Source organism: Colias philodice, chromosome 10, assembly GCF_061535455.1.
Source record: "Colias philodice isolate Cphi_HAF_F1 chromosome 10, ilColPhil1 Martin Lab GWU primary, whole genome shotgun sequence".
In the NCBI taxonomy this organism is placed as follows: Eukaryota; Metazoa; Arthropoda; class Insecta; order Lepidoptera; family Pieridae; genus Colias; species Colias philodice.
This window is the reverse complement of record NC_143095.1, coordinates 7113765-7137758: the sequence shown is the minus strand read 5'-3', so window position 1 is coordinate 7137758 and position 23994 is coordinate 7113765. Positions and strand designations below refer to the sequence as shown.

The 23994-nt window shown below is 34.3% G+C and overlaps 3 protein-coding genes across 4 annotated transcripts; 2 read left to right on the top strand and 1 right to left on the bottom strand.

Moving 5' to 3' along the window:
* Positions 1 to 110: 110 nt before the first annotated feature.
* Positions 111 to 7751, top strand: LOC149485267 (transmembrane protein 181). Its single transcript, XM_089700012.1, has 12 exons — positions 111 to 393; positions 490 to 593; positions 1329 to 1487; positions 2228 to 2330; positions 2579 to 2732; positions 3247 to 3327; positions 3746 to 3845; positions 4344 to 4471; positions 5054 to 5200; positions 5539 to 5641; positions 6323 to 6547; positions 7199 to 7751. Exons 1-12 carry the CDS (start codon positions 245 to 247, stop codon positions 7330 to 7332), a joined length of 1587 nt encoding a protein of 528 aa, XP_089556138.1. The 5' UTR covers positions 111 to 244; the 3' UTR covers positions 7333 to 7751.
* A 2712-nt stretch (positions 7752 to 10463) lies between these two features.
* ova (ovaries absent) lies at positions 10464 to 12150 on the bottom strand. The gene has a single exon (XM_089699992.1). It carries the CDS (start codon positions 11906 to 11908, stop codon positions 10538 to 10540), a length of 1371 nt encoding a protein of 456 aa, XP_089556118.1. The 5' UTR covers positions 11909 to 12150; the 3' UTR covers positions 10464 to 10537.
* Positions 12151 to 13127: 977 nt separating this feature from the next.
* TBC1D5 (TBC1 domain family member 5) lies at positions 13128 to 23303 on the top strand. 2 transcript variants are annotated; one of them, XM_089699991.1, is made up of 13 exons: positions 13128 to 13326; positions 13402 to 13469; positions 13995 to 14132; positions 14422 to 14521; positions 15056 to 15172; positions 15469 to 15596; positions 16173 to 16223; positions 17720 to 17822; positions 18456 to 18574; positions 18874 to 19016; positions 19585 to 19774; positions 20158 to 20371; positions 21587 to 23303. In XM_089699991.1, exons 1-13 carry the CDS (start codon positions 13324 to 13326, stop codon positions 21860 to 21862), a joined length of 1650 nt encoding a protein of 549 aa, XP_089556117.1. In that variant the 5' UTR covers positions 13128 to 13323; the 3' UTR covers positions 21863 to 23303. The 2 variants fall into 2 exon arrangements, with proteins under 2 accessions (XP_089556117.1, XP_089556116.1); XM_089699990.1 differs by having other exon boundaries at positions 20155 to 20371.
* The last annotated feature ends 691 nt before the right edge of the window (positions 23304 to 23994 follow it).

Below are 23994 nucleotides of genomic sequence, written 5' to 3'. Positions count from 1 at the left end.
TTAAACTTAGAACATTATAATTTTGAACAGACTAGGTTTTGTATCTATAGTACGGAATCCATTAGCCACGTAATATCCAATATGGCTTGTCTATGGCAAGTCCCGCGAAAATCAATAATGCTTGTAAACAAGCCGAGTACGATTCCGCTACGAACTGCGTATTTTACCACGTATGGTTCACGTTTTTGCTTTGTTCAGAGTTTTAATTATTTATTTCTGTTATAGTAATTTAACTTAGGCTAAAATGGAGTCCGCCAATGTAGGATATTCCTACCATTTGCCTAGCGGGGGTTGGAATTATAAAATTCGCAACACTCTATCACAATTTAGTGATTTATTTAGCGAATTTAATAAATATATTGCCCCTGCTTATCATCATGATCGCTGTGAGAGGTAAGTGAATTTAATTTTTAATAGTTTGTAAAAATAAGTTCTTTGTTTTTATTTTTTATTTTATATTGAACCTCAAAATTTTTATAATATTTACAGATCTGTCCAAATGCGGGTATATTCAATGCACAAAGGAGAATTTGTTATGGTTATTATTGCATTTTTTGCATGTTTTGGTCTTGGAGTATTCATAGGATTAGCGGGTGAGTTATAACTTTTATATCTTCGCAGTTCATAGTGTCGCAAAAGTCGTAAGCAGAGGCTTCATAAACTGCCAAGTGTATCCACTCCTTACAGTATGTATTTAGCTTGCTAATACGTACTCTAAGATCCACTCGATACAAAAAATAAAAATAAACTTTTATTCACGATTAATAAAAATATTACAAAAAACCTAACTAATTAGTTTCAAAATAAATGTAACTAGGGTTGTTTATTAAAAAAATAGGTTCAAATAATAATTGTATTTCATTTAAAGTACTAACATAGGTCATAGTAATAGGTAGTCTTAACAAAACAATCAACTCATACGGACAGACGAAAGTGAGTGAAGAGAGGTTTAAGTGTCCAAGTACGTGACATAATAATATAAGGGTTTAGTTTCTATCGTGCCTTTGTAAAAATTTGTAGGTAAATCTCGTACCTACTAAGTTAGCTACTAGGTACTCATACGAATATATAAGATCGTATTGTTATTAATTTATCTTTGTTCACTTTAAATATTATAAAAGCTCAAAAATTATTCCTACAATTGCAACAAACGCAGTATAGCATTTGTTATAACGCCTTCCTTCACTAATATGAATCGCCGTAACATTTTGATATAGACCGTAAACGACCGCTCTCTGTGCCGGTTTAGGTTAAGATATACATATTTCTGATTTTTATACGAACTCTGTAGTGTAATTAAAATTATTAATATTAAATAAATAAAACAGGTCCATCACCAACAATGACAACATCTATATCAGCCACCAGCGTGCTAAAGAACGCCAGCACGATATTCACTGGGCCATACCGTTTGCATAGTCCTGCGTTGGGAACTCGCGTCCAACAGTTGTGGTTGCTTGCTGAAATCATTACTAACAATAATGATGGTATGTATGAACTTATAATGATGTTTTTAGTACAATTTGTCGAAATGCATTTCTGTTTTATTCCAAAAAGTTGAACATAGCGCAACCGATCAAATTCGTTTCGATCTTTTACGGTCACTTTGAACCAAAACAATATTAGTTACTTACTGTGTCAACGAATTGGGTATTTGAATAAAAAAATTTTTTGTGCTAAATGGAAAGATTAGTTTTATAACAAAACCATTTTTTTATTTTTTTTTTGCAATAATTCAAAAGTTATTTCAAAATAAAAATTTGTCTTTGAATCCAGTACCGAAAACACACCGACCACTCCCGAAGCGTCACCCGAACGCGTATGACGTCATAATGTTAGTTTTCATTCATTGCAGTTGATAGAAAAACGTATACAACTATAAAATTTTGACGTCACATCTATCGTGATCAGTCATGGCGCGTTTATAGTCACGTGACTTTAATTTAAATTTCATCAATTTTTAATTGCTTATAATTAATTGAAAAATATATTTTTTGGAGTTTTTTGCATTAAATATCAATATTATTAATAATAAAGTTTTAAAATACATATAAAAAATCAATGTTTTTTTATTATTCAAATACTCAATTATTAATAGCAATTATATTAATAGTAGGTACATCAGTTTATAACTCAAATTAAAAATGAAATCATTGTAACGAAACAACCCCTTTAGTACTGTGTGTCACTGAGATTTAACCTAAAAATGTTTTTTTTTTTATTGCAGAAGAAATATTTGATAAGAGCTTCCAAATAAGTATATCGATAGATGGCGTGCTGGGCGACCATTCGACTGTCAATTTAACGCCAGAATCAGATGCAACTAATAGGTAAGAAAATGACCTAATTTTATACCCACAATTATATTATGATGACTTTACACCTTTTACGGCCTACAGAAAACATATTATGCAGAGAACAATGCACACATTCATTCATTCATCATTTATGGAATAATTTTAAAATTTCACCTGCAAATAAATTCATAATGCTAACGTTTTTTTCCTAGAAATCGGTTATCGAAAATTTTAAACTTAAATTATCGAAATTGTGATTAAACTCGTTTAAATTTTTCCAGAACACTCCATCTAAAATGTCAGAAACAAGTATGCGAAGAAGTGATGGTTCTACATCTGGGTTCCTTAGAATACACGCATTACGTACTCAACATACATTTCTATGGTCTACAAGAGTTCCATAAAAGATATTTTATACGCGAAGTAATGTTTTATGTAAGTTTCACATTCTTAGACACATCACCTACATTTAAGGGGCCGACTTTCACCTAGCTGTCTCTTTCTATCGCCCATAAATATCATACAATGGAGCGAGAAAGACTGCTTGCTAACTTGCTTATATAAACTGGCATTAATTTGAGTAAAGAAAATTCTTAGTATTTCAAGAAATGAATCATAAATGTATTTTATGATTGATAAACGAGTAGGTTAAAAGGGTTTCTTAAAAGTCGGTTAAACGCACGTTTTTATCTGATTTCTCTCCCTTATTTGGTTTAACAAGCGGCAGATGCATTTCCCATCTGTTCTAATAATGATTTATTTACTATCTGCACATGTGAGATGTGATAAATTCTGCTAAAACTTGCCTTCTGCCCGGGTTTTTACCCAGATAAAAATACAAAAAAATTATTACTTTAATACATTCAGGTATATTCTACCGTTGAAAGAATTCTTAAAATCAGCCCAGTAGTTTATCGTACAATAAATACCAGAATTTTATTTATTACAGTTTAAAACCTACAATCCAGTATTCACACAAATGGAGACTTGGTTCAGATTCATTTTCCTACTTACTACGTTCTCTGTTGCTGTAAGTATCTAACTATAAATTATGACAATAATTTATAAGTACATATTTCCTTTAACTTGTGAGGTTATCGCCTGCATTTCCTTTTTAGTTTATAAAATCCTTGTCAAGCATCTAACGTATTTTTCAATTGAACTCCGAGAAATAAAATAATTTCCTGCGACTAATGATAAGTAAAAAGGTGTAGCTAGTGTATGAGCGCTCCGGGGTGACACGCCGAAATGTGGCTAATTAGCCACAATTTACTTCAATTGTCTGTTTTTCGCTCATACTTGAATAACGCTAATTTTTTCGTCTGTGTATGTGATTTTCATTAATTCAATAAAACATCGAGACAGTATTGACTTAACGTACGTTCCAGCATGTATACGAAATAAAACATATTTGTAGATTTTCTTTAGTTTACTAATAATAATTGCAGTGTTGGTTTGCGCATACGCTCCGGAAATACTCTACGCAAGACTGGGCAATTGAACAGAAGTGGTTATCTATTTTACTACCATTGCTCTTGTTATATAATGGTAAGAACTATTTTATTAAGATTTTATATGCTAATAACTTGACCCTTGATGTTCATGACACTTAAGCTACATAATATTTTAAATTAAATTTCATACTAGATACAGTTAGTAAGTTACCTATTACCTACATGAAAATATATGAAAGAGATTTTTATATTTTTTTTTTATACAGATAAACAGAATCCAATTTCAAGACGTTTTATATACAGATTTAAAAGACCAATCGCAACCTCGCTCACTTGACATGCGTGATTTAAGTCACGTAGCATTTAGACTTCTTTTAATACAGACAGTTGACTTTATAACGATACTTAAACTTAAACTTATTATATTGTAACCCTTTTGATTAAATTCTCTTGAATTATCGTCTCAAACTAACATAATATATGGGTGAAATGTCATTTTGACAGCCCACATAAAAATATTGTACACTACCGTCATCAACATATTTCGAAAAATAAATAAATAATGTTACTATTTATGTTTGTTTATAACCAGACCCAATATACCCCTTACGACTTGTATCGGGCGGGTGTTTCGCGCCGTTCGTCGACACGATGTTCCAGACGACGTTCCTAGCTTGCGTCATGCTCTCGTGGCTAGCCTTGTACCATGGACTGAGACAGGTGATATGAATTAATATTTTGCTTGTAACTATATGAAAAAAAATCATGAAAAAATATGAAAAAAATATAAAAAAGATAGTTTAATATTTTTTAAGAAAAAAAATAATATGGTCAGGCGGTATTTGAATTTGTATTACCGGGATAATTGAGAACAGTTACTAACAACGAACTAATTTCAGCAATCGAATTTTTATACTCTTTCGGTTTAATATTTATTTTTTGTCAATTAATGCTATCTAAATTGAAAGTATATTGATATCTCTTAAATATAGTTAGGTATATTTTGTCTATGATGAAAGATTTAGGTACAAGGCATTTGTTAAGACACAGAACATAATTACATATGATTTAGCAGATGATGATATTAAGAATTAGATAATAATTAAGGTTAATAACGATACCCTTTCATAATTACCTACGATTTTATTAAAACCAATTTAAATACGTGTTAAAAACCTATGTACTATTTCTCAAATTTGAATTCGAATTTCGAAATAAATAATTTTTAGAACCATATATTTTCAAAAACATTTAGTATTTTCTTGTAATTATTTAGAAATTAATTCACACTATCTTTTTCAGAACGAAAGAAGTTTTGTGTCGTTTTATCTGTTAAAAGTTATAATCGTCGGCTTAGTATGGACTCCGGCGATGATCGTAACAGTGTGGCAAAAGTACTATGGATACTACGATCCAACGTTTAATTACCTAACGGATCCTAATTATCGAGTAAGTGCTTATATAATATGTTTTAACCTCTCATTGCATATAAAAAAATTGTTTTAATTGTACAATACAACTTAAATATTTTTGTTTGAAAAATAACTGGCAATACTTCACAGTAATATTTTTAACTGGCAATGAACGTGCTTCGTTTTCTCCATAGTATTCAAAATTCCTGATAATTCTAAAACTTGAAATTCAAACGTCTTTTGCTTATGAGGCACACAATATTAAGATAATATGAATTTTCGATAAAGTGATTCCTCTTGCTGGCAACATTGACAATAGAGTATCAAATTTATTATTAGAAAATGATGCACTAATTATAAATTATTTTTTTACAGATAATAAAATTAACCTTCTTCTGTGCTGTCGCGCTATACTTCTTGTACCTGCTTATACTTGTAGTCAAGGCATATAGTGATCTAAGAAATATGCCATTTTTTGGTAAGTTCATCGATCCTAATAATTTATTATTCTGAATATAACTTTAAGAGACATATATAGATAGATACATGGACGTATAAAAAAAGACGGACGCCGTATTACGAACAAACAACGTGAAGCCACCATAGTAAGCTAGCGATCGTGTAAAGACAATAAACACGCACACACTCTCACCATAGTAAGCTAGTCGGCCGCCATTACGTCGTGAACTACCGACTGATTAACTGTGTCACTGTTTCACAAAAAATATTTAAAATGCTGTCTTGCGTGGTTAAATGGTGTCGCAACAGTACAATTTAAAATAACAAAACACGAGGGATTACATTCCACAGGGAAGCAAGTTATTTCTTTTATGTTTTAATGACAAAATTATTACGGCAAAATTTATAGAAAAAAATACAGCCGCCATTGTCAACAGGACAGCTGTTGCCATGGCAACATGGCACACACACATGGATGTTTCGCCGCCATTACTAGGCTTCACTCAATGTTTAGGCGATATACCGTCCGTCTTTTTTTATACGTCCATGGATAGATATGGCATAAAGAAAATCTTGCTAAAGAAATAACTACCTTCCTATAGTCATAAATATGATTTATCAGTATCATGATGTTGAGCTGCTACCATGCCAATACATACTAAAAAACAATCTTTCCCATAATTCCTTAATATTTTTTTAGATATAAGATTGCGCTGTTTATCGATAATAGTGGTGTCCGTGATATCGATAACCACAATCCTAGGGCTCCACTCTTGGGGCCCCGCGGCCCTACAGGACCATTGGGCCTCGCAACCGAAGGTCCATTTTGATACATCCGCACCATTCATGGCTATGTATGGTCTGTTTAACTTCAAACTGTACATCCTGGCGTATCTTTTCTCGCCTGGAACTGGATCTTTACATGGTATGATCACCTTATTATACGTGGTAACCGAGATAAATATTCTTAGTAAACAATAATTATTTTTAACAAAAAACAAAACCGCCTTGAAATTGACTGAATCAAAATATTTAGAGCGACCGTAAAGGGCAGCTCGAGCAGTTAACGGCTGAGTGACGTTCACGGACTGCTCGAGCGGTCGGTCGTTGACTGCTCGAGCTGTCGCTACAAACTGCGCAGTTGACGGCTTGAAGCGGTCGCGACTGCTCGAGCAGTCCGTGTACGGAAGTAAATGAATGTCTTTAGTTCACCGCGCGGTCGAAGTTTCAAGCCGTCGGTCTCAACTGCTTGAAGCGGTCCGTATACGGCCGCCCTTATAGTTTACCTATGCAGTCAGAAAGCCAAAGCAGTCAGTCAATTTGAGAACCTCCTCGTTTTTTTGAAGTCTGTTGATTAATACCATGAAGTGAAGTTAGACGTTGAATTATTTTATTACTATGTCTCTATACTCATATTATGTTTATTTGAGTAGGTACATATTGTTGTGAAACTCGTGTAGTAATGAGATTTGTTTCGCCATTCAAATGTTTATTTAAAAGTAGTTGAAGATAATGTTATTAACTCGCCCAGCAGTTATATTTAAACATAGGAAAGTAATAGACAATTTTTTTCCAGAAACCGCTATAACCAAAGACAATCCAGCGTTTTCGATGATCAACGACTCGGATGAAGATGTTATCTATGGTTCAGATGAAGAAAGCCGGCGTCCTCTTAACTCCCACTCCAGAGCAAATACAGAAAATATATGATGCAATATATTTTGCCTATATATTGTATTTCTTTTCTTGTTATACAATAAAACAAAGTAAACAAAATTTATCCTTATTTTCAGCGTATTGTAAATTATTAATCTCCCTTCGTGTAAAATGAAGTTAACAAATATCCCGAGACACAATGCTGCCGTAGGTATATAAATTTCTTCAGAAAATTTGTAAAAAAAAATATGTAACTACTGATGAATCACCATTCAGCAGTGAATTCATCGAAACAAGTTAATTTTTATAAAAGCAGTTTTGATAACTCATCCTGTGTTTTACGGTCAATAAATAACTGAGAAATGGATATTTAAATGTCTTGTAGCAGAATTGAAACATTTCGCTGACGTCACAATTCACATCTGAAAAGTTTCATATTGCTCCAGAAAATATTACATACAGTTAGGTTCATCACGTACCTACTGTCCGCGATGTTATTATTTTACAAACATGTAGGTCTGAACTTCATCCTTTAAATGTTTTTTTTTTCTATTCATACGACAACTCAAATGACCACAGATTAAGTAAATGACTGATGTCATTAATTCGAATTGTTGGTACCGCAACAACTGTAACGATCACGATGACACGACGTGACGTCATCATATTGAGCCGCACTCTCACTTCGCATGGCACAAAATTATATTTGAAACAAAACTTTAAATATCCTAAATCCTTTTTCTCTTATACCGCAGCCACACTATGCTCCTCGTCCTGCTCATCGCTCTGCTCATTGCGCTGCCGCTGCCGTTATTCGCTGCGACATTAGCCCGGTTTACACGCACACTCTTTACCGCGTGATTGAGTGCGCGGGATTGAACGCGGGAAAGCACGCGCGCGCAATCGCGAGGGATTGTTTTGTCACGTTTTTTTGTGCACTTATTCCTTCGCGCGCGATTATTCGTGCGTTTTTGAGGAAAGAGGAAAGATTGTGCGTGTAAACGATAATCGCGCGCGATTGAACGAAGGAAAGCGTGGCGCGTTGGAGTGTGTGCGGAGTGGACGCGCAACTCGACGCGCAATCTCGTTCTCTCTGTCATCGTTTAAATGCTCGCTCTTTCCCGCGTGAAAGCCGAATCGCGCGCGAAAGAGCGTGCGTGTAAACCGGGCTATTGCCCTCTCTGGCCACACACTGCTCTACTCGCGCGGTTAATCGCGACGCTCCTCACTTGTCATTTTGCCTTGTCGCACACAATGGACGTTGAAACGATGGCAGCGTGCGCGCTATGCATTTTTAGTATAGCTTATTATATTAATGTAGATAGTAAAAAGAAATATACATCGTCGTCGTCGTTCAAACATAAAAAAAACATTTACACTTTTTCATTTGACCATTCCATGCTTGGCGACGACCTAATTTCCAATTTTGCATACGTGTGTCTTGCGCGAGTGCTCGATGCGGACTGCGTTCGCGCGAATATGTGGCCGGTCATCGAACTCGTATTGCCGGTCCTTTGACTCGCGCGCAAAAGCCGACAAAATAGGGAGCAGTGAGCAGGACGATGAGCACGACTAGTGGCATGACGAGTAACGTGGCCACACTATGTCTCTGCCACAGACATAGTGAGATGTGGTCTCTGCCTACTTTCCTCGTTACTTCCCATACCAATCGTCGAGTGGGTGGCCGGCCGGTTAGATAGCATTATATTCGAAGATTATGCCTATTGATTGATTATTTTCAAACAGAACACAGTATTTTATTGCAATTTTAACGCGACAATAATTAAAAATAAGTATTTAGACCAATCCCCACTAATAAGTATCACAATTCACAACACCTATGGATAATAATATTGAAAATAAAGCAAACAACTCAATCTCGGTACCTACAACTATAACATTACCTTATCTTTCAAGCAATTAATATATTGTATGGAAATATTATTATTTTTTTAATGCCAACCGGTTAAAACTTGTTTAAGCCAGTTGTCTCCGGGGATTAACCGGTTATTACCGGTTTATTTATACACCACACTTGTATTCTATGACCGTAGCGTTCAGATGCTTTAGTTGCTTCTTTGTTCATTCCAAAGGGTGGAACATCTGAACATTTCTATGTAATTTAATGTTCTTGCGAATACGCACTGTTCGGTTTAATATGCGCATTTAAAATGTAATATATTGCGTCGTAGGTACCTTGCTGGAACACTGTCGATAAGTAAAATTTTACCGTAATACGCATGATTTGTTGGTTTATAAAATCATGTTGTAATAAAACATCGAGCATCATGTTCGATATATAAAATGATAATAGAACGGCGAATGAAGTATGTTCTGGCACAAGTAAATTCTCTAGTGCTCTCTAGTGTTACCCTTTGCACAGTGTTGATGCTTTACTTAGGGAAGTACTATTTGTGAATACGGGTGTTAGTCTATCAGCATCTTTATGTTAGTAAAAGTCTTTCATTTGATTTAAGAAATTTTAACTTTAATAATAAATTTACAAATAGTATAAAATTAACATTAAATGTCGTAAATGAGGTCGACAAGAAAAACTAAGGCATATAAAATAAAAATACTTGTTACAGGTTATTAGGTATCACATTTCTAGTACTTATTACATTACAGAAAGACGAGAATCGATGATCAGCAGCTAGGTATATTACCACAAGATCGCGTCCTTCTTATTCAAGTGTTGCCAACTTCAGTGTTTGCAAAATTGATTAATACGATATTTACGCAATAATGAAGGCATATTGAAAGATAAGTTATAATTGGTTTTGGTTGAGCATAAAACTGAGTGCAATTAATATAAAATTGTCATGTCAGTAATTTTTAAAACGTTCACTTAAATCATTTCGATCTCCTAAATTCACAGAAAAAATATCATCTTATCAACATATTACAACATTTAGGCCTCGTTTCCATCTGCAAGAAAACTTCCGCGAGAAATGTCCGACAGTCTGTCTGACAGCAACTTGTAAGTCTACTTGCAGGTGGAAACGCGGAATTAGACTTGCAAGCTTAATGACATTAAATTTTGACAATTAATAAATTATTCCAAATACATTGACGACCCTGTCATACGCCATTTTGTGTTCACGTAACCGCCATTTTGAACAAAGCCGATCAGTATTGCCAGCTTCTAATTCTATAATTGTCATAGCCAGTTTAGAAATGAAACATTATATGACATTAATTTTTTAATCAGGAATACAATAAATAATAAGTCAGCATACCTATATTAAAATACATACAGTCAATCTAATGCTATAGTCTGTAAATTGTTCAAAGAGTGAGTGATGAGAATTACAGGATGGGGTTGTAATATAAGTGAGGAGAGGGGTCGTTGTCTTGCACCACAAGGTTCAGCAGGAAGCGCGTGCGGCGTCGCTGCGGTGCGCCGCAGTACTGCCCCGCCCCTCATTACACAAGTAATCCCTGCTCTAGGATCACAGTTCTCATTAACACTAGTCTCTTCATCGTCTGAACACAGATCAATCACCTCACACTCACTGTCAGTTTTATTTAACGGATCACAGCTTTTCACATCCACTTCCATTGTTTCAGTATCAGGCTCCACATACACAATGTCTTTCTCTTCGACACACTGTCTACTCAGCGCTTCTTTCTGGAGATTATCTATATATTCTTCTATTTTCTCTAAAGACATCCGTGTTACATCTACAGATACTGGCTTGCACTTTAGAAGCAATAGCTGACCCTTTATATCCAGAACCGTTTTACACCTCTGATTTGGAAACACATGCTTTCTGTGCCAATAGTCTATGGGCCTTTTGTATCGGACCGGAAACACATGATTTTTGCCTTTACTACCTACATTTTTACTACATATTATTTGATTACAGCAATACCTCTCTACTCTTTCACGAGAGTAGCTAGTGTCTCTTTGAACATTAACTTTGGCATTTTTCAAATATGCCAAAGACGAAAATGGATATGGTGGGCCTCTGTCTATGCTTGCAGCATTCCGTCCATTTCTTGGCCGGACATCTGTAACACAATTATCTGGGACTTTCTCCTCATTCTCTTCTTGTATTGGTTTGAGCTTTAATGCAGACACAAATTCTTGTAAAGAACCAGAGCAAGATGTCTGATAGCTTTCATTGTTACACAGTCTCTCGTGAGCCTTTAGAATGTCAACATTATCAAAGTGACTGTCACAGGTATCACACAAATAAATATCAGCTGGCTTATCATACATCAAGTTCTCATTTCTAAATGTTACTAAGAGCCTTCCAGTCGGGCCATGGTAGAGAGACGTGGTGTGGTCGTTGTTGTCAACGTACGTGAGTATACTCCGGTCATATCGAGCTAAGTGCGCCGAGAACAATAACAGAAAGGCGCTTTTGTGATAGTCATAGCATCGCTTCACTAAATTCTTGAGCCTCGCTTCCCAGTCCTGTGGAACTTTACAGGGTCTAACGAAGGGGTGAGAGAATACAACATTTTTCGGCCACCAAGGCGGTTGTTTAATATCTTTGGCAGTATCATGACCCCAGGAACATGTCACCATGAATGTTATGAACTTTTCCAACTCGGCAGCTGAGACCTTTGATAGATCGATCGGGTTCCCGTTAGCGAACAGCAGCGGCAAGTTGGCGATCATGATTGCGATCGCTTATGGTCATCGTCGAAGAAGCAGCGCTTGCGTTTTGGTCCCGTGTAACATTACAACAATAGCTTTGCACTGCATTATTCTCATCAACACTAAACACTTTCAATATAGCACATAAATTTTACGATTTTTTAAACGTAAATTCCAAGGATCTAAACTTGTTTCGCTCTCAAAATAATTAAAAAATTCAGAGAGCAAGCGCGTTCGTTAACTAAAAAGAGAAAGAATCATATTTCGTCACAGAATAAACTTCCACAGATTATATTACACACAAATCGCAATAGAAATCAGCTATCAACCATCCCAAACCATCCCGATTTCCCGCTCATAAGCATAATTAATATATTATTATTAAATAAAGTTAATGTTTTTAAAATTTTATGTTATTCTAATTAATATTGAAGAATTCTATGAAATAATAAAAAAATATATATATATGACTCCGGTATACTTTAGAAATAATAAGTTCTTTCGTTTTATTGGTTACATTAGTATTGTACTCTAATGGAATATGATTACTATACATAAATTATAATAATATAACGAAGAATATTGTCTGAATACCATATAAAATTATTGTATGTCTTTATAATTTTCTTGTCTTTTTTATTAAAAACTGTTAGCTGAGTAAACACTGTAATCTGTGACAGCCAAGTGTATTTAATACACTGGAGATTTCAGTATGAACATTAACTTGTAACAAGAAAATATGAATTATGACGTTGAATGACGCCTGTAATCTGTATGTTTTTTTGTATCCCTTTCTCACTTAACTTGGGCAAGTTGGTGTGAAAGGGATAAAAAAACATACAGGCGTCATTCAAGGTCATATTTTCTTGTTACAAGTTAATGGTCATAGTGCAATCTCCAGTGTATTAGATATAAGCTTCTTGAATATAGCAGAGAACTCCTCTATTGGGTTGAGGGTGGGTTGAGGCTTAGATCATTAAGTAAATGATCTAAGTGTTGAGGTATAAACTTAAAAATTAAACTGTTATTATTGTAATTTATTGGCTTGGACTTCTGCATGCAGGACTACTTTTTTATATTTATGTGTGATTAGCTTTTATTATATATTTATATAGTCTGTTCTGAACTGTCACAAAAACAATTATGACAGCAAAAAAAAATATCAAATTCAAATACAAAAACTGTCAGTTGTCACCTTCCAATATACAATACACAGAGTACATTATTATAACTGATACAATACGATTATTGTCAGAATCAGATGTACAAACATATTTGTGTTATCTCAATTTGATTCATGAAAATACCCTACCCGGAATATAGGAGAAATAAATAAGTATAATAAACAGAAACTTTAAAATGTTTTTTCTATAATTGTTGCATAAAATTCATTCTTGTTTGTATTTTTTTCAACTTAAGCTTAAATTGACATAAATATGGTAAGTTCAACGAAGAACTGGTTATTTATGTGTTTTTTTTTTCTTCTACTATTACTATTAAATATTTTGTTCAAGGAGCATAAAATTAAACACGATTCCATGGACTCTCCTTCTTCGACTACCAGAGAAGCAGTCGATTACAAGTAAGTAATAATATGTCTACATATCTGATCGCAAAGAATATATTCCTTTCTTTGTTTCGGGCACAATTTCTTATTTATTCCCGCCGTTTCTAAAAAAAAATATAGTAGAAAAAAATATTTGGGTGTTGTATTGACCTAAATATAATATTTGTTTATTGATTAATGTGAAAAACTAAATATAATTTTGTTCATTGAAAAAATATGTTAAAATTATTCTAATCTCTCCAATTTATATTTAAAACTTAGTATTTGACTTGAAAGTACTGAGTATAAATTTATAAAGCATTTGAATGCCATAAAACTAAAATATATTATATCAAAGTACTATGCGATTGTTACTTTGAAATATTTCTTTGTAAATGCATTAAACCTATAACATTAAAAGTGTTTAAAAAAATAACAGGGTCTTAACTTTTAATACTTTTATAGAATTAAATCTTATTAAAACTCAAATTATTAGGGAAGCTGGACAGTAAAATAATAAATACACTTCTAGTTATTATATTAAACATTTATTGTTTTCAGTCTACAATTTCCAACATGGTCAATGGAATATTTGAAGAAGACATCCATAGAGCTGAAGTTAGTGAGGCCTCGTAGCTTAGCATGGGCTGTCATGTTGAACGCAATCCCATCACCTGATGGAGGAGATATTATGTTAAGGTAGTATGTGGAATTTTTGAAATTTCAATATAAATTTCACATCTAAAAAAAATTAGACCCAACCTTGGACTGCACCTATTCATTGAGATTTTTCTTAATTTTAAAAATAATGCAGCAACAGAAATAAACAGGCAATGGATTTTGAATTGCTGTCTTACGTAATGTGTTAAATGAATGACTAATTAATAAACAGAAAAATGATATTTAATTGATGTCTAATGTTTCTTGTGCATTTTCCTGTACATATTAGAGAAATAATCTTATTTAATTTATATATATTTACTTACAGCATTAAGGGCCATAGAAACTTGTACAATGATCTGAAAGAGAAATTATCGATGGATCCACGTGCAGTTATCGGAGATGATCCTCTATCACAAAATGATGAGGTAAAATAACAATTTTATTACATTTTTCACAAGAAAATGTTGACAATTTTTTTTTAATATTGTATTATAAAAATTTGCCTTCTATTTAGGTATTTAACAAAAACAATAATTATTCATTGAATTGAATTATGCACATAAGTATATGATATAAATAACTATTTCTGGATGTATAACTTGGTTCAACAAAATAGTTAACTTATAAACTTTTTCTGTCTCAGACTGGAACAAAACAATATTTATTTTGGGGATTGAACTCCACAGCCTTTGGTCAGGGTCACTTATCACTGCACAAAGATAAAGAAAAACTACATTCCACTTGTTCCATTTATTTTAAATTTCCATAAACAAGTATTTATTTAGATATTGCAGATATTTAAATATAGCATTATTTACGAAAATAAATGTAAATGTTTTTGTAGACACACAGAACAATTTTATTTTTCTTTAATAAAGGGAAAGGAAAAAAGAGTATTGTTCCATTCCATTGTTTGTTTTTATTAATGAAACAGGTTTTGTTTTTTGTTTGTTTTTCAGAGTGTCTGGAAACAGCATTTCTGTGACAATGAGCTCAAAGCATTAATTTTACAAGATGTAGTTAGAACATTTCCTGATGAAGTATTTTTCAGAGATAAGGATATTCAAGATATGATGGTAAGTTTTTTTTTATATGTACTTAGAAAAAATTTAAGATACCTACATTACTAAAGAAACAAAATTATTCACAGTCTCTGATAGCAAAATTTTCTTAAATAAAACACATGAGTAAATATTCGAAAATCCTTCTTAAATTCACTGTGAATGTCTTTTTTTACTCAATAAGGCATTGTATAAAGAATGATATATTCATTTTGTAAGTTGTTGTTTTCTGTACTTTTTGTTATATCAAAAGATGGATATTAAAAATATGAAAAAAAAAACCACTTAAAAGATTTTTTATTTATTTTAAGGTTCGCGTATTATTTTTCTGGGCAAGAGCACACCCGAGTCCTGGATATCGCCAGGGAATGCACGAAATACTTGCACCACTGTTGTATGAGCTTCATAATGATAGAAAATTTGCACCCAATGAATTGAGGTTATTTACTTTTATTATAATGATTTTTTTGGTGTTATGTGGCATAGTACAGTAGGTTAATTCCTTCTACTTGTTAAAAAAAGTCATAAGTAACATCTTCAGCTACATAAGCTGTGTTTAAACCTTTACTTATCAAAATGTCTTATTTTATTATCATCTTAAAGTACAGAAATTTCGTAATGATTTTGAGTGGGATTATGTTATATAGACCGCCTCCTTACAGTGGTTGACGTGTGAGCGTAGCACTGAGGTCCTGGGTTCGATACCCGGTGGAGACAAAGAAAAAAATATGTCTCGGACTGGTAGGTCACAGAAGGTTGACTTGTTCCTAAAGAAAATCGATCAGTGAAACATATATGTATAAAGCATCTGCCCCTTACCCCACTAGGGGACATGGGACTTCACTTATGTTATTGTTTGTCTGACTCATTCATTGATTTTTTCAAGGCATTAAATCCTATTATAGACCTATTTCAGTTTTGTATGTGGGAGTAAGGAGTTAATACTAATCTGTAATTCCAATAAGGAATTAATGTATGTAAGGTAATATATTAAACGTTTTACATAATATTTCAGTGATACACTACGGTACTATTTGGATGACAGGTTTTTGGAACATGATAGTTAGTAAGTATATTTTTATGTTATTTGGCTACTAAAATATGCACGTGTTATAGTCTATAGACCAAAATAGTGATTTTAATCTGTAATATTATAAATACATTAAATTCAATAGATGTCTATTAGACCGGGAGATATTGACACAAAATTTCGAGTCATTTGTAACAGGATGGCGGTTCTACAGGGGTCTTAGTACGCAATGACAAAAAGAAAAATGATGGTGTGAACGCTGGTACCGGCGGCTTAGTCGCGTGGGCGTTAGTCGAACTCGTCGGAAAAATAGCGAAAGTCAAACGATTTGTAACACAAAAATTTTAGAATTTACCGATAGCCCATAAAAATGAAGTAGGCGGTAGTGTCATGCCATACTTTTCCGGTGTGACTTACAGCCCGCCATACCGACGCGAATGTGTTGATTTAAATAAAACAATTATTCAACCATTTGTACCAGGCTAACTTTTGCACAGGTAACCATCGTCGTGCAGCCATTTACGAAAATCGCCATGCCATACTTTTCGGACGATTCCAAATGGTCGCCATACCGCCGAAAATCTGCAAAAAATTTTTATTTCGCCAAACTTTTTGTACCAGTATTGCATTTGGATTTTTGGAGAGTATTTGATAAAATGTGACCATTATTATATTTGCCATACTTCTAGGAGGGGGAAAAAGTGCTGTCATACTTGAAAAATTAATTTATTATTAATTTATATAAGTGAAGATTTCCAACACCTAGATCTTTGAAATTTTGTATTTATATTCGTTGATCCTCAAACTTACAGGAAAAATAAGTGCCATACTGTTACAAATCGTCTGACTTTCGCTATTTTCCGACGAGTTCGACTAACGCCCACGCGACTAAGCCGCCGGTACCAGCGTTCACACCATCATTTTTCTTTTTGTCATTGCGTACTAAGAACCCTGTAGAACCGCCATCCTGTTACAAATGACTCGAAATTTTGTGTCAATATCTCCCGGTCTATATATTCTATTCAAGATCTTTATAGAAAACAAAATTATCAGAGTGCAACTGTAGGTATAAGTGAGAAATATAGGATAATGAAATGTTTATTTATTCTATATTTGCTGAATCACAATGACATGACATAATAAGTGACAGCTGCTTGATTTTATAAATAATCAGTAATCCGTAAATATAAACAGAAGTTAATTTATTTTCTGATTACAAAATGTACAGTACAAGTTCAAAAATATATATCAATGAACCTAATAAAATTGAACCAAGTGAGAAAGCAAAATTAGTTTTTTTTTCTTCTAAAAATTTATGAGGAAACTATGTACTTAAAAAATATACCAAATAATCATACAATCGATCTCAGAACCTAGTTGAAAACATTAAAATCTGGACTAACCAGCTTATTAAAAAGTCAGATTTAATAATTCTGTAATAGGATATTTTTTGCAAGGCTTAAAACCAAAGATATACCAAAATATGCCATTAATAATTTTCATTATTTTAACTTGATCATTCTATGTTTCAGTATGTTATTCAACGCTGTGATGAAGGGCTTAGAACAATTTTATACAACTGGAGATGTAATACCGACGTCATGTGGCCGCTTACCTACTGCTAGAAGCTTACATGTAAGTTATTTAATCTTATAACTTTATATATAATACTCTACACTCTAAATTAGGGGTTCCCAATCTTTTTCAGCCCGCGGCGCAGTTTCATGTTAAGTTTTTTGTCACGGCGCCCTACCCACCCAACCTTGCTATTTTAAAAAGAAACAGTCGATATTGGTACCTAATATACAAGAATAGAAATTGGGTTAGGCAGAGAAGAAAAAAATATTAACTCGACTTCTTTATTGTAAAATAATTTAAAGAGAAATCATCAAGTAAAGCTTAAAAATAAAGGCGATGCGCACGCCGAATATAAGCAGATCGACTCACGTCGCCCCTTAAACTTTTTACGGCGGCACAGTTTGCTCTAAATATTATAACTTAATTATTATATTAAGTTACAATTTATTTTTATTAATTATATTATATTAAGTTTAATTATTAAGTTCACAGCACATTATTTATAGTGCCCAATTAAAAAAAATCATTTCTATAGAAACCAGTTTACAATGTGTATGGAACATTTATGGCATTGATACAAAAAATTAATAAAAAATTGCAGTGTAAATTGATAAATAAAAATAAACCATACATTCTTACAAACTCGTTTATAATATTAGTCGAATTATTCTGTTCTTTTCGCTGTTTTAGAATCAAAATGAAGCAGTGCGGTATTTAGAGCGAGTGAGAGAGGATTATTTAGTACCAGCGGACCCTGAGCTCGCCGCACATCTCAGCAACTGTAATATATCTATGGAACTGTTTGGCATGTATATATCGATTTTTATTTTCTATATAATATTTCGTCATCGTTTTGATAAAATTTGAAAGAATTAAAATTATGTTTAGCTTTATAACTATCAACCGAAATAATTTTGACTTGTCTTTTAAGATGATTCTGATGATGACATTGTTTGTTAATTATGTTGCTTCATAAGAATGGCAGTATCATCCTGATTTATAATGTAACAAAGTGCATTCTTTTAGTGCTAAATAAAGATATTATGTCAATGTCATAAAGCTGAAATTGTGCAATATCATTAATTATTCTTTATCTTTATATTTTCAGTCGCTGGTTGAGGCTATTATTCGGTAGAGAGTTCCCCAGGACCGAAATACCTCATTTATGGGGCTTCATATTCTCTGATGGACCAATGCTGCCCAATGTACATTACATTATAGTCGCTATGCTCATTGCTATAAGGAGTACATGTGAGTTTGTCTTTATCTCTTTTGAAGAAAAGTTAAAAAAATGCTATAATATGTATATATTATATTATAGCCTTTTTTTAACAGGGGCACGAAATCTAAAAGCGATTTGTTCATTACTATTTTGGAAAAATTAGGTATTTAAAATTATTTGTGTCTTTTTTAATGCCATTAAAATTTCGGTCTGATACTTTTAATTTCTACCATAAACTTAAACGAATTGATTTATTAGTTGTTATTTTATTAAAAAGTGTTTACTTAATCGTTTTTAAACACCTACTTAATCAATGTTGTATGATGTGCTCACTAATTTAGGAATTACACCGCAAATGTTTCTTAGTTAATAGTTTTTAAGCCTATTTGTATCAATTCCAATTTGTGAGACAAAAAAAAAAATTGGTTGTTTGTAAAGTAGGTTCTCTCGTCTCTCTCTCGTTATACCTGCGATCGCGCTCGTGAGGTTTTGGTGTGACACAAGTTGAACATGTCACCCGACTAAAACGATTTTAAAAACGTTATCACGTCAAAAAAACAGTTTACTCAGATATAAGTTCAAATTATCCCATTTCAGTACTATCCTGCGACACTGGCTCCGCACTATCCGTGCTAATGCGTCCCATGAGCGTGTGCGCGGCGCACGTGTGTGCACTGGCGCTGCACCTGCGGCACCCGCGGCACCCGCGACCCCCCACACCGGTGCTCGTGACACCAGTGACAATGGTCACCCCCCCGCAGGATGTAGCCGCTAATTCGCAACATACGTACGTATTTGTTTCGAAAATGGAGTAAATAATTTGAATTATTGATTTGCTAGATTTTGTGTTATGGCAATAAAATAACGTGATAAGGTGTTATAACGTTTGGATAACGTTTCTGTAATGTCTTATTTATTTTGAGTTCAACATGGCTTATATACTATGATACTACGTGCTTATTACAATCGTAACATATCAAGTTAATCTAGACAAACTACATGGGGAAGTTAAACATGTGCTTAATCTACCCATGTAGAACTAATATGTGAAAATCGCTAATTTTCATTACATCTGGTTTGATATATTTCACTAATTCATTTCATGATCACCTGTATCCCCACACCATCGCACTTGTTCAAGGCAAAAATGATGATAATGAACTTCAGCAGGTGCGAGGAGACGGGCAGCGTATGGTTCGAGCAGCGCGGGCGGGAGAGCGACTCAGAAGGCTCGGAGGGCGTGGCGGAGGGGGGAGATGTAGCCCGCTCATTGGCCGCTCTTGCACTCGTACGTGCGCGCTTACCGCCCGCACTAGCATCCCTACGAGCCGCTTTGCCCCGCCCTCCACCCGCCGCGCTGCCCGCCTTGCAACAGCTTGCGCAGGTACACACAGTATATAGAAGAGCGTGTAGCTCGAGTAGCGTGGGAGAGAGAGAGACTCAGAGGGGTTGGAGGGCGTGGCAGAAGGGGGGGATGTAGCACGATCACTAGCCGCGCTCGCATTGGTGCGTGCGCGTTTGCCGCCCGCACTAGCATCCCTATGAGCTGCGTTGCCCCGCCCACCGCCCGCCGCTCTGCCCGCGCTTCAGCAGCTCGCACAGGTACACACATACACACATTCAGGTACATTGTAGAGCGTGAAGTTCGAGCAGCGTGGGCGGGAAAGCGACTCGGAGGGGTCGGAGTGCGTGGCAGAAGGGGGGGATGTAGCACGATCACTAGCCGCGCTCGCATTGGTGCGTGCGCGTTTGCCGCCCGCACTAGCATCCCTATGAGCTGCGTTGCCCCGCCCACCGCCCGCTGCCCTGCCCGCCTTGCAACAGCTTGCGCAGGTACACACATATTATAGTATATAGAAAGAGCGTGTGGCTCGAGCAGCGTGGGCGGGAGAGCGACTGAGGGCTTGGAGGGCGTGGCGGAGGGGGGAGATATAGCGCGCTCATTAGCCGCTCTTGCATTGGTGCGTGCGCGTTTACCTATCTATATTATCTATTTATCCCTACGGGCTGCATTGCCCCGCCCCTCGCCCGCCGCCCTGCCCGCCCTGCAGCAGCTCGCGCAGGTACACACATATAGTACAATTAACATAAATCTCGTGCAGGTACACAGATACAGCGGAGTAATCAGGTCAAACTTATTTGCCATGCGGCAGCACATAATAGATATTATATAGGAGCTCGTACAAACGGCACAAAAAGCTCAGCAGCTCGCACACGTACACACAGCAAAAAAAGTGCATAGCATCTCGCATACGTAGACGCGGCACATAACAGATTTACGGTCAGTAGTTATATTTTTCTGTACAGGAGCGGATTAGTTTTGGATCACGTGTTCATCTGCAAAATCAACTTTCGTTAAGAAAGTTGTATTTAGTGTCTGTACTCATGCACCGATCCATGCTGCTCTATTACTAGACTTAAAAAGACATGACTTTGACTATTAATGCAACTATATACTGAGCGCGTGTTCCTAATATGTTAAATATACGTTTTCAAGGTGAAATACAATATTATGTCCCTTCTGTAATATTTGACATATAGCATTCTGTACTATGACACTCAAAAGACAAACTGTTAAATTATATAATTACACCCACAGCTCGCGGCGCTCCTGCAGTGCCGAAACCACGCGCTCATTGACGTAGAAACTGCATTAGAAGCCGCAGAAAATCAATCGAACGACGCGGTCGGCAAGAAACAACTAGTTCCCGTGGTAATGCTTGCGGGAAAATCCAAAAAAGTGAATCAAAACCAAGTGAAACTTAAATTAAATCAGAAAGTGAAGGAAGTGCCCTTAAAAGTGTTCCACCAAGTGGAGTGTGATAGTACAAGTGATTTGCCATTCCTGGACCCGCTACGGATAAGGACAGAATGACTACGGCGCAAACTAATGCTATACAGTTACTACCATTGAATGCACTCAGGTATTCTTTTTTTATTACATTTTTTCTGATCTAGAAAAATTTGGGATTTTTTGTATTGGTATGTAAGGAAATCCTTTAAAACGTAATAGGAGATTTATATGATTATTTGTGTCTGAGTGTGGTTGTTCTTGTGTGCCATTTTTTTCAGTATAAAAAGAGATTGTTACAAGCAAAATATGATACATAAATTAAAAACTTGAGTAAGCTATAGAGACTAGAGAGTAAACAATTTTGTATGATATTAAAATGTGTATAAAGGAAATACTTGTTATGTTGGTATTGGAAATGTTTAAAGAATTTATTATTATGTCTCTTATAGCTTGATCGAACAATAAAAAAAGATTAATTATTATAAAAATTACGATTAGATAGTAAATAAACAAGCATGCTAAATTTTTTTATATGCAATTTCTTAAAACATTATTCAAATATATCTCTTTGATTCTTTAAATATCAGTTGTATGTATGTTATATAACTGCCTGTTAATAACAAAACTAGAAAAACTACTATATTATGTAGTTTATAAAACATCAACTATAATCGGTGAAAAGAAATGCTCAGGTATTTAATGTTACCTCTACAGAAGATAGACCCTCGCAAAATATTAATGTTATATTACGTCATAGTTACTGTCTTTGTCTCGTTTTGTACTAGTAGGCATTTAAAGCCACTTTTTTTAATTCTTTCATTACCTGTTTTGAATCTGTTTCTTATATTTTATTTCAAATAACCACATAAGTTGATAACCAACACAAAACACTGTCTATAACAAGACAACAAATAGCGTATCTTAATGTAATATAAATGTGCTGCTAATAATATTAAAGAAACAATTTAGTTTTTATCTTTTTTCCATAGAATTCTATATAGCAAAAGTTTTGGTCCTTCAAGTCGGATCGTACTGTATTTGTAGAATATTTGTTACATACATTATTGTAGTTCCTTTTAATAGCGTTTATTGTTTTTATGTCTTATTCTGCTTAACTACAAAAATTTTATGAAATAAGTTATGATTTTTTACGCTGAATTTTCATTCACTTTACAAATTGTTACTATTAATTTTTATAATGTTGATTAAATGCGTGTTGTTTAGTTTAGTTTGAAATATTCTGTGATAAAATTTGTAAAAATGTGTAAGCGCAAAATAAATATATTAGTTATACATCAAGGAAGTATTAATTGCTCACGAACAATTGTTATCTGCACTTAAAAACTTCATAAAATTAATTGGTTCTTCGTTTTGTGAATGATTCAGTCATTGTATAACTAATAACTATAATTGTTAATTTTATTAAGAATTTATTGTAAACTAGAAATAAGTAGAATTAAATGTTTGTAAGACTCAATTTTATTCTATACTTTTACATTAAAATATATGGAGTACAATATTATTGTTTTTATTATTCACAATGTTAGTAGCGAGTAGGTACTGCATTTCTTACTGAGCGATCGCAATGTATTAACCAGCGAACATTATATAAATCATGCCGTTTTGTTATTCACAACCTTTAAATAAAAACTTATAATATATAAAAATTAAAAACTAGCTTGTATCCCGCAGCTTCGTCCGCGTGGTTATAGAAATTGCGCCATCTATCGGAATTTTTGCAGTGACTAAAAAAGGCAAGTGCAGCGGTACTCAGTAGTGAGGACCAAGTTCTTCATTTCAATAAGTCGGGGGTTCGAGACCAGGCGAGCGTGCAGGAATTAAATTGATATTTCATTTATCTGCGCTTGTTATAACATAACTGCTCGAAACAGAGAAAGAAAACATCGTGAGAAATCCGGCATGGCCAAGAATCAAAAGTTCGACGACAAGTTCTGGACCTTGCGTAACCAATACGTAACACAGTGTTTGTTATTCCGTATCTCATAACGGTAATATAATCAATATTATAATTTATAATTATCTTCGTCACTTGTGGTTGCAGTGCATTTAAAGATTATCATCGATCAATGACATTTAAAATTTTATCGACTTTAACGATAATCTTGCGTCGTTTAGGTATTGAATGATTGCATCTGACCTTACTTCATCCGTCAGGAACACAATATCTTGGAACGTTTTTAGTTTGGATCGTT

Excerpts from the sequence above, each read along its gene's own strand:
- LOC149485267 (XM_089700012.1), top strand. The coding sequence starts at position 245 with ATGGAGTCCGCCAATGTAGGATATTCCTACCATTTGCCTAGCGGGGGT. Across the intron at positions 394-489 it reads CATCATGATCGCTGTGAGAG|ATCTGTCCAAATGCGGGTAT; the intron begins GTAAGTGAATTT and ends TAATATTTACAG. Across the intron at positions 2,331-2,578 it reads GAATCAGATGCAACTAATAG|AACACTCCATCTAAAATGTC; the intron begins GTAAGAAAATGA and ends AAATTTTTCCAG.
- TBC1D5 (XM_089699990.1), top strand. Across the intron at positions 17,823-18,455 it reads CTACTGCTAGAAGCTTACAT|AATCAAAATGAAGCAGTGCG; the intron begins GTAAGTTATTTA and ends TCGCTGTTTTAG. Across the intron at positions 19,017-19,584 it reads CATTGCTATAAGGAGTACAT|TACTATCCTGCGACACTGGC; the intron begins GTGAGTTTGTCT and ends ATCCCATTTCAG.
- ova (XM_089699992.1), bottom strand. The coding sequence starts at position 11,908 with ATGATCGCCAACTTGCCGCTGCTGTTCGCTAACGGGAACCCGATCGAT.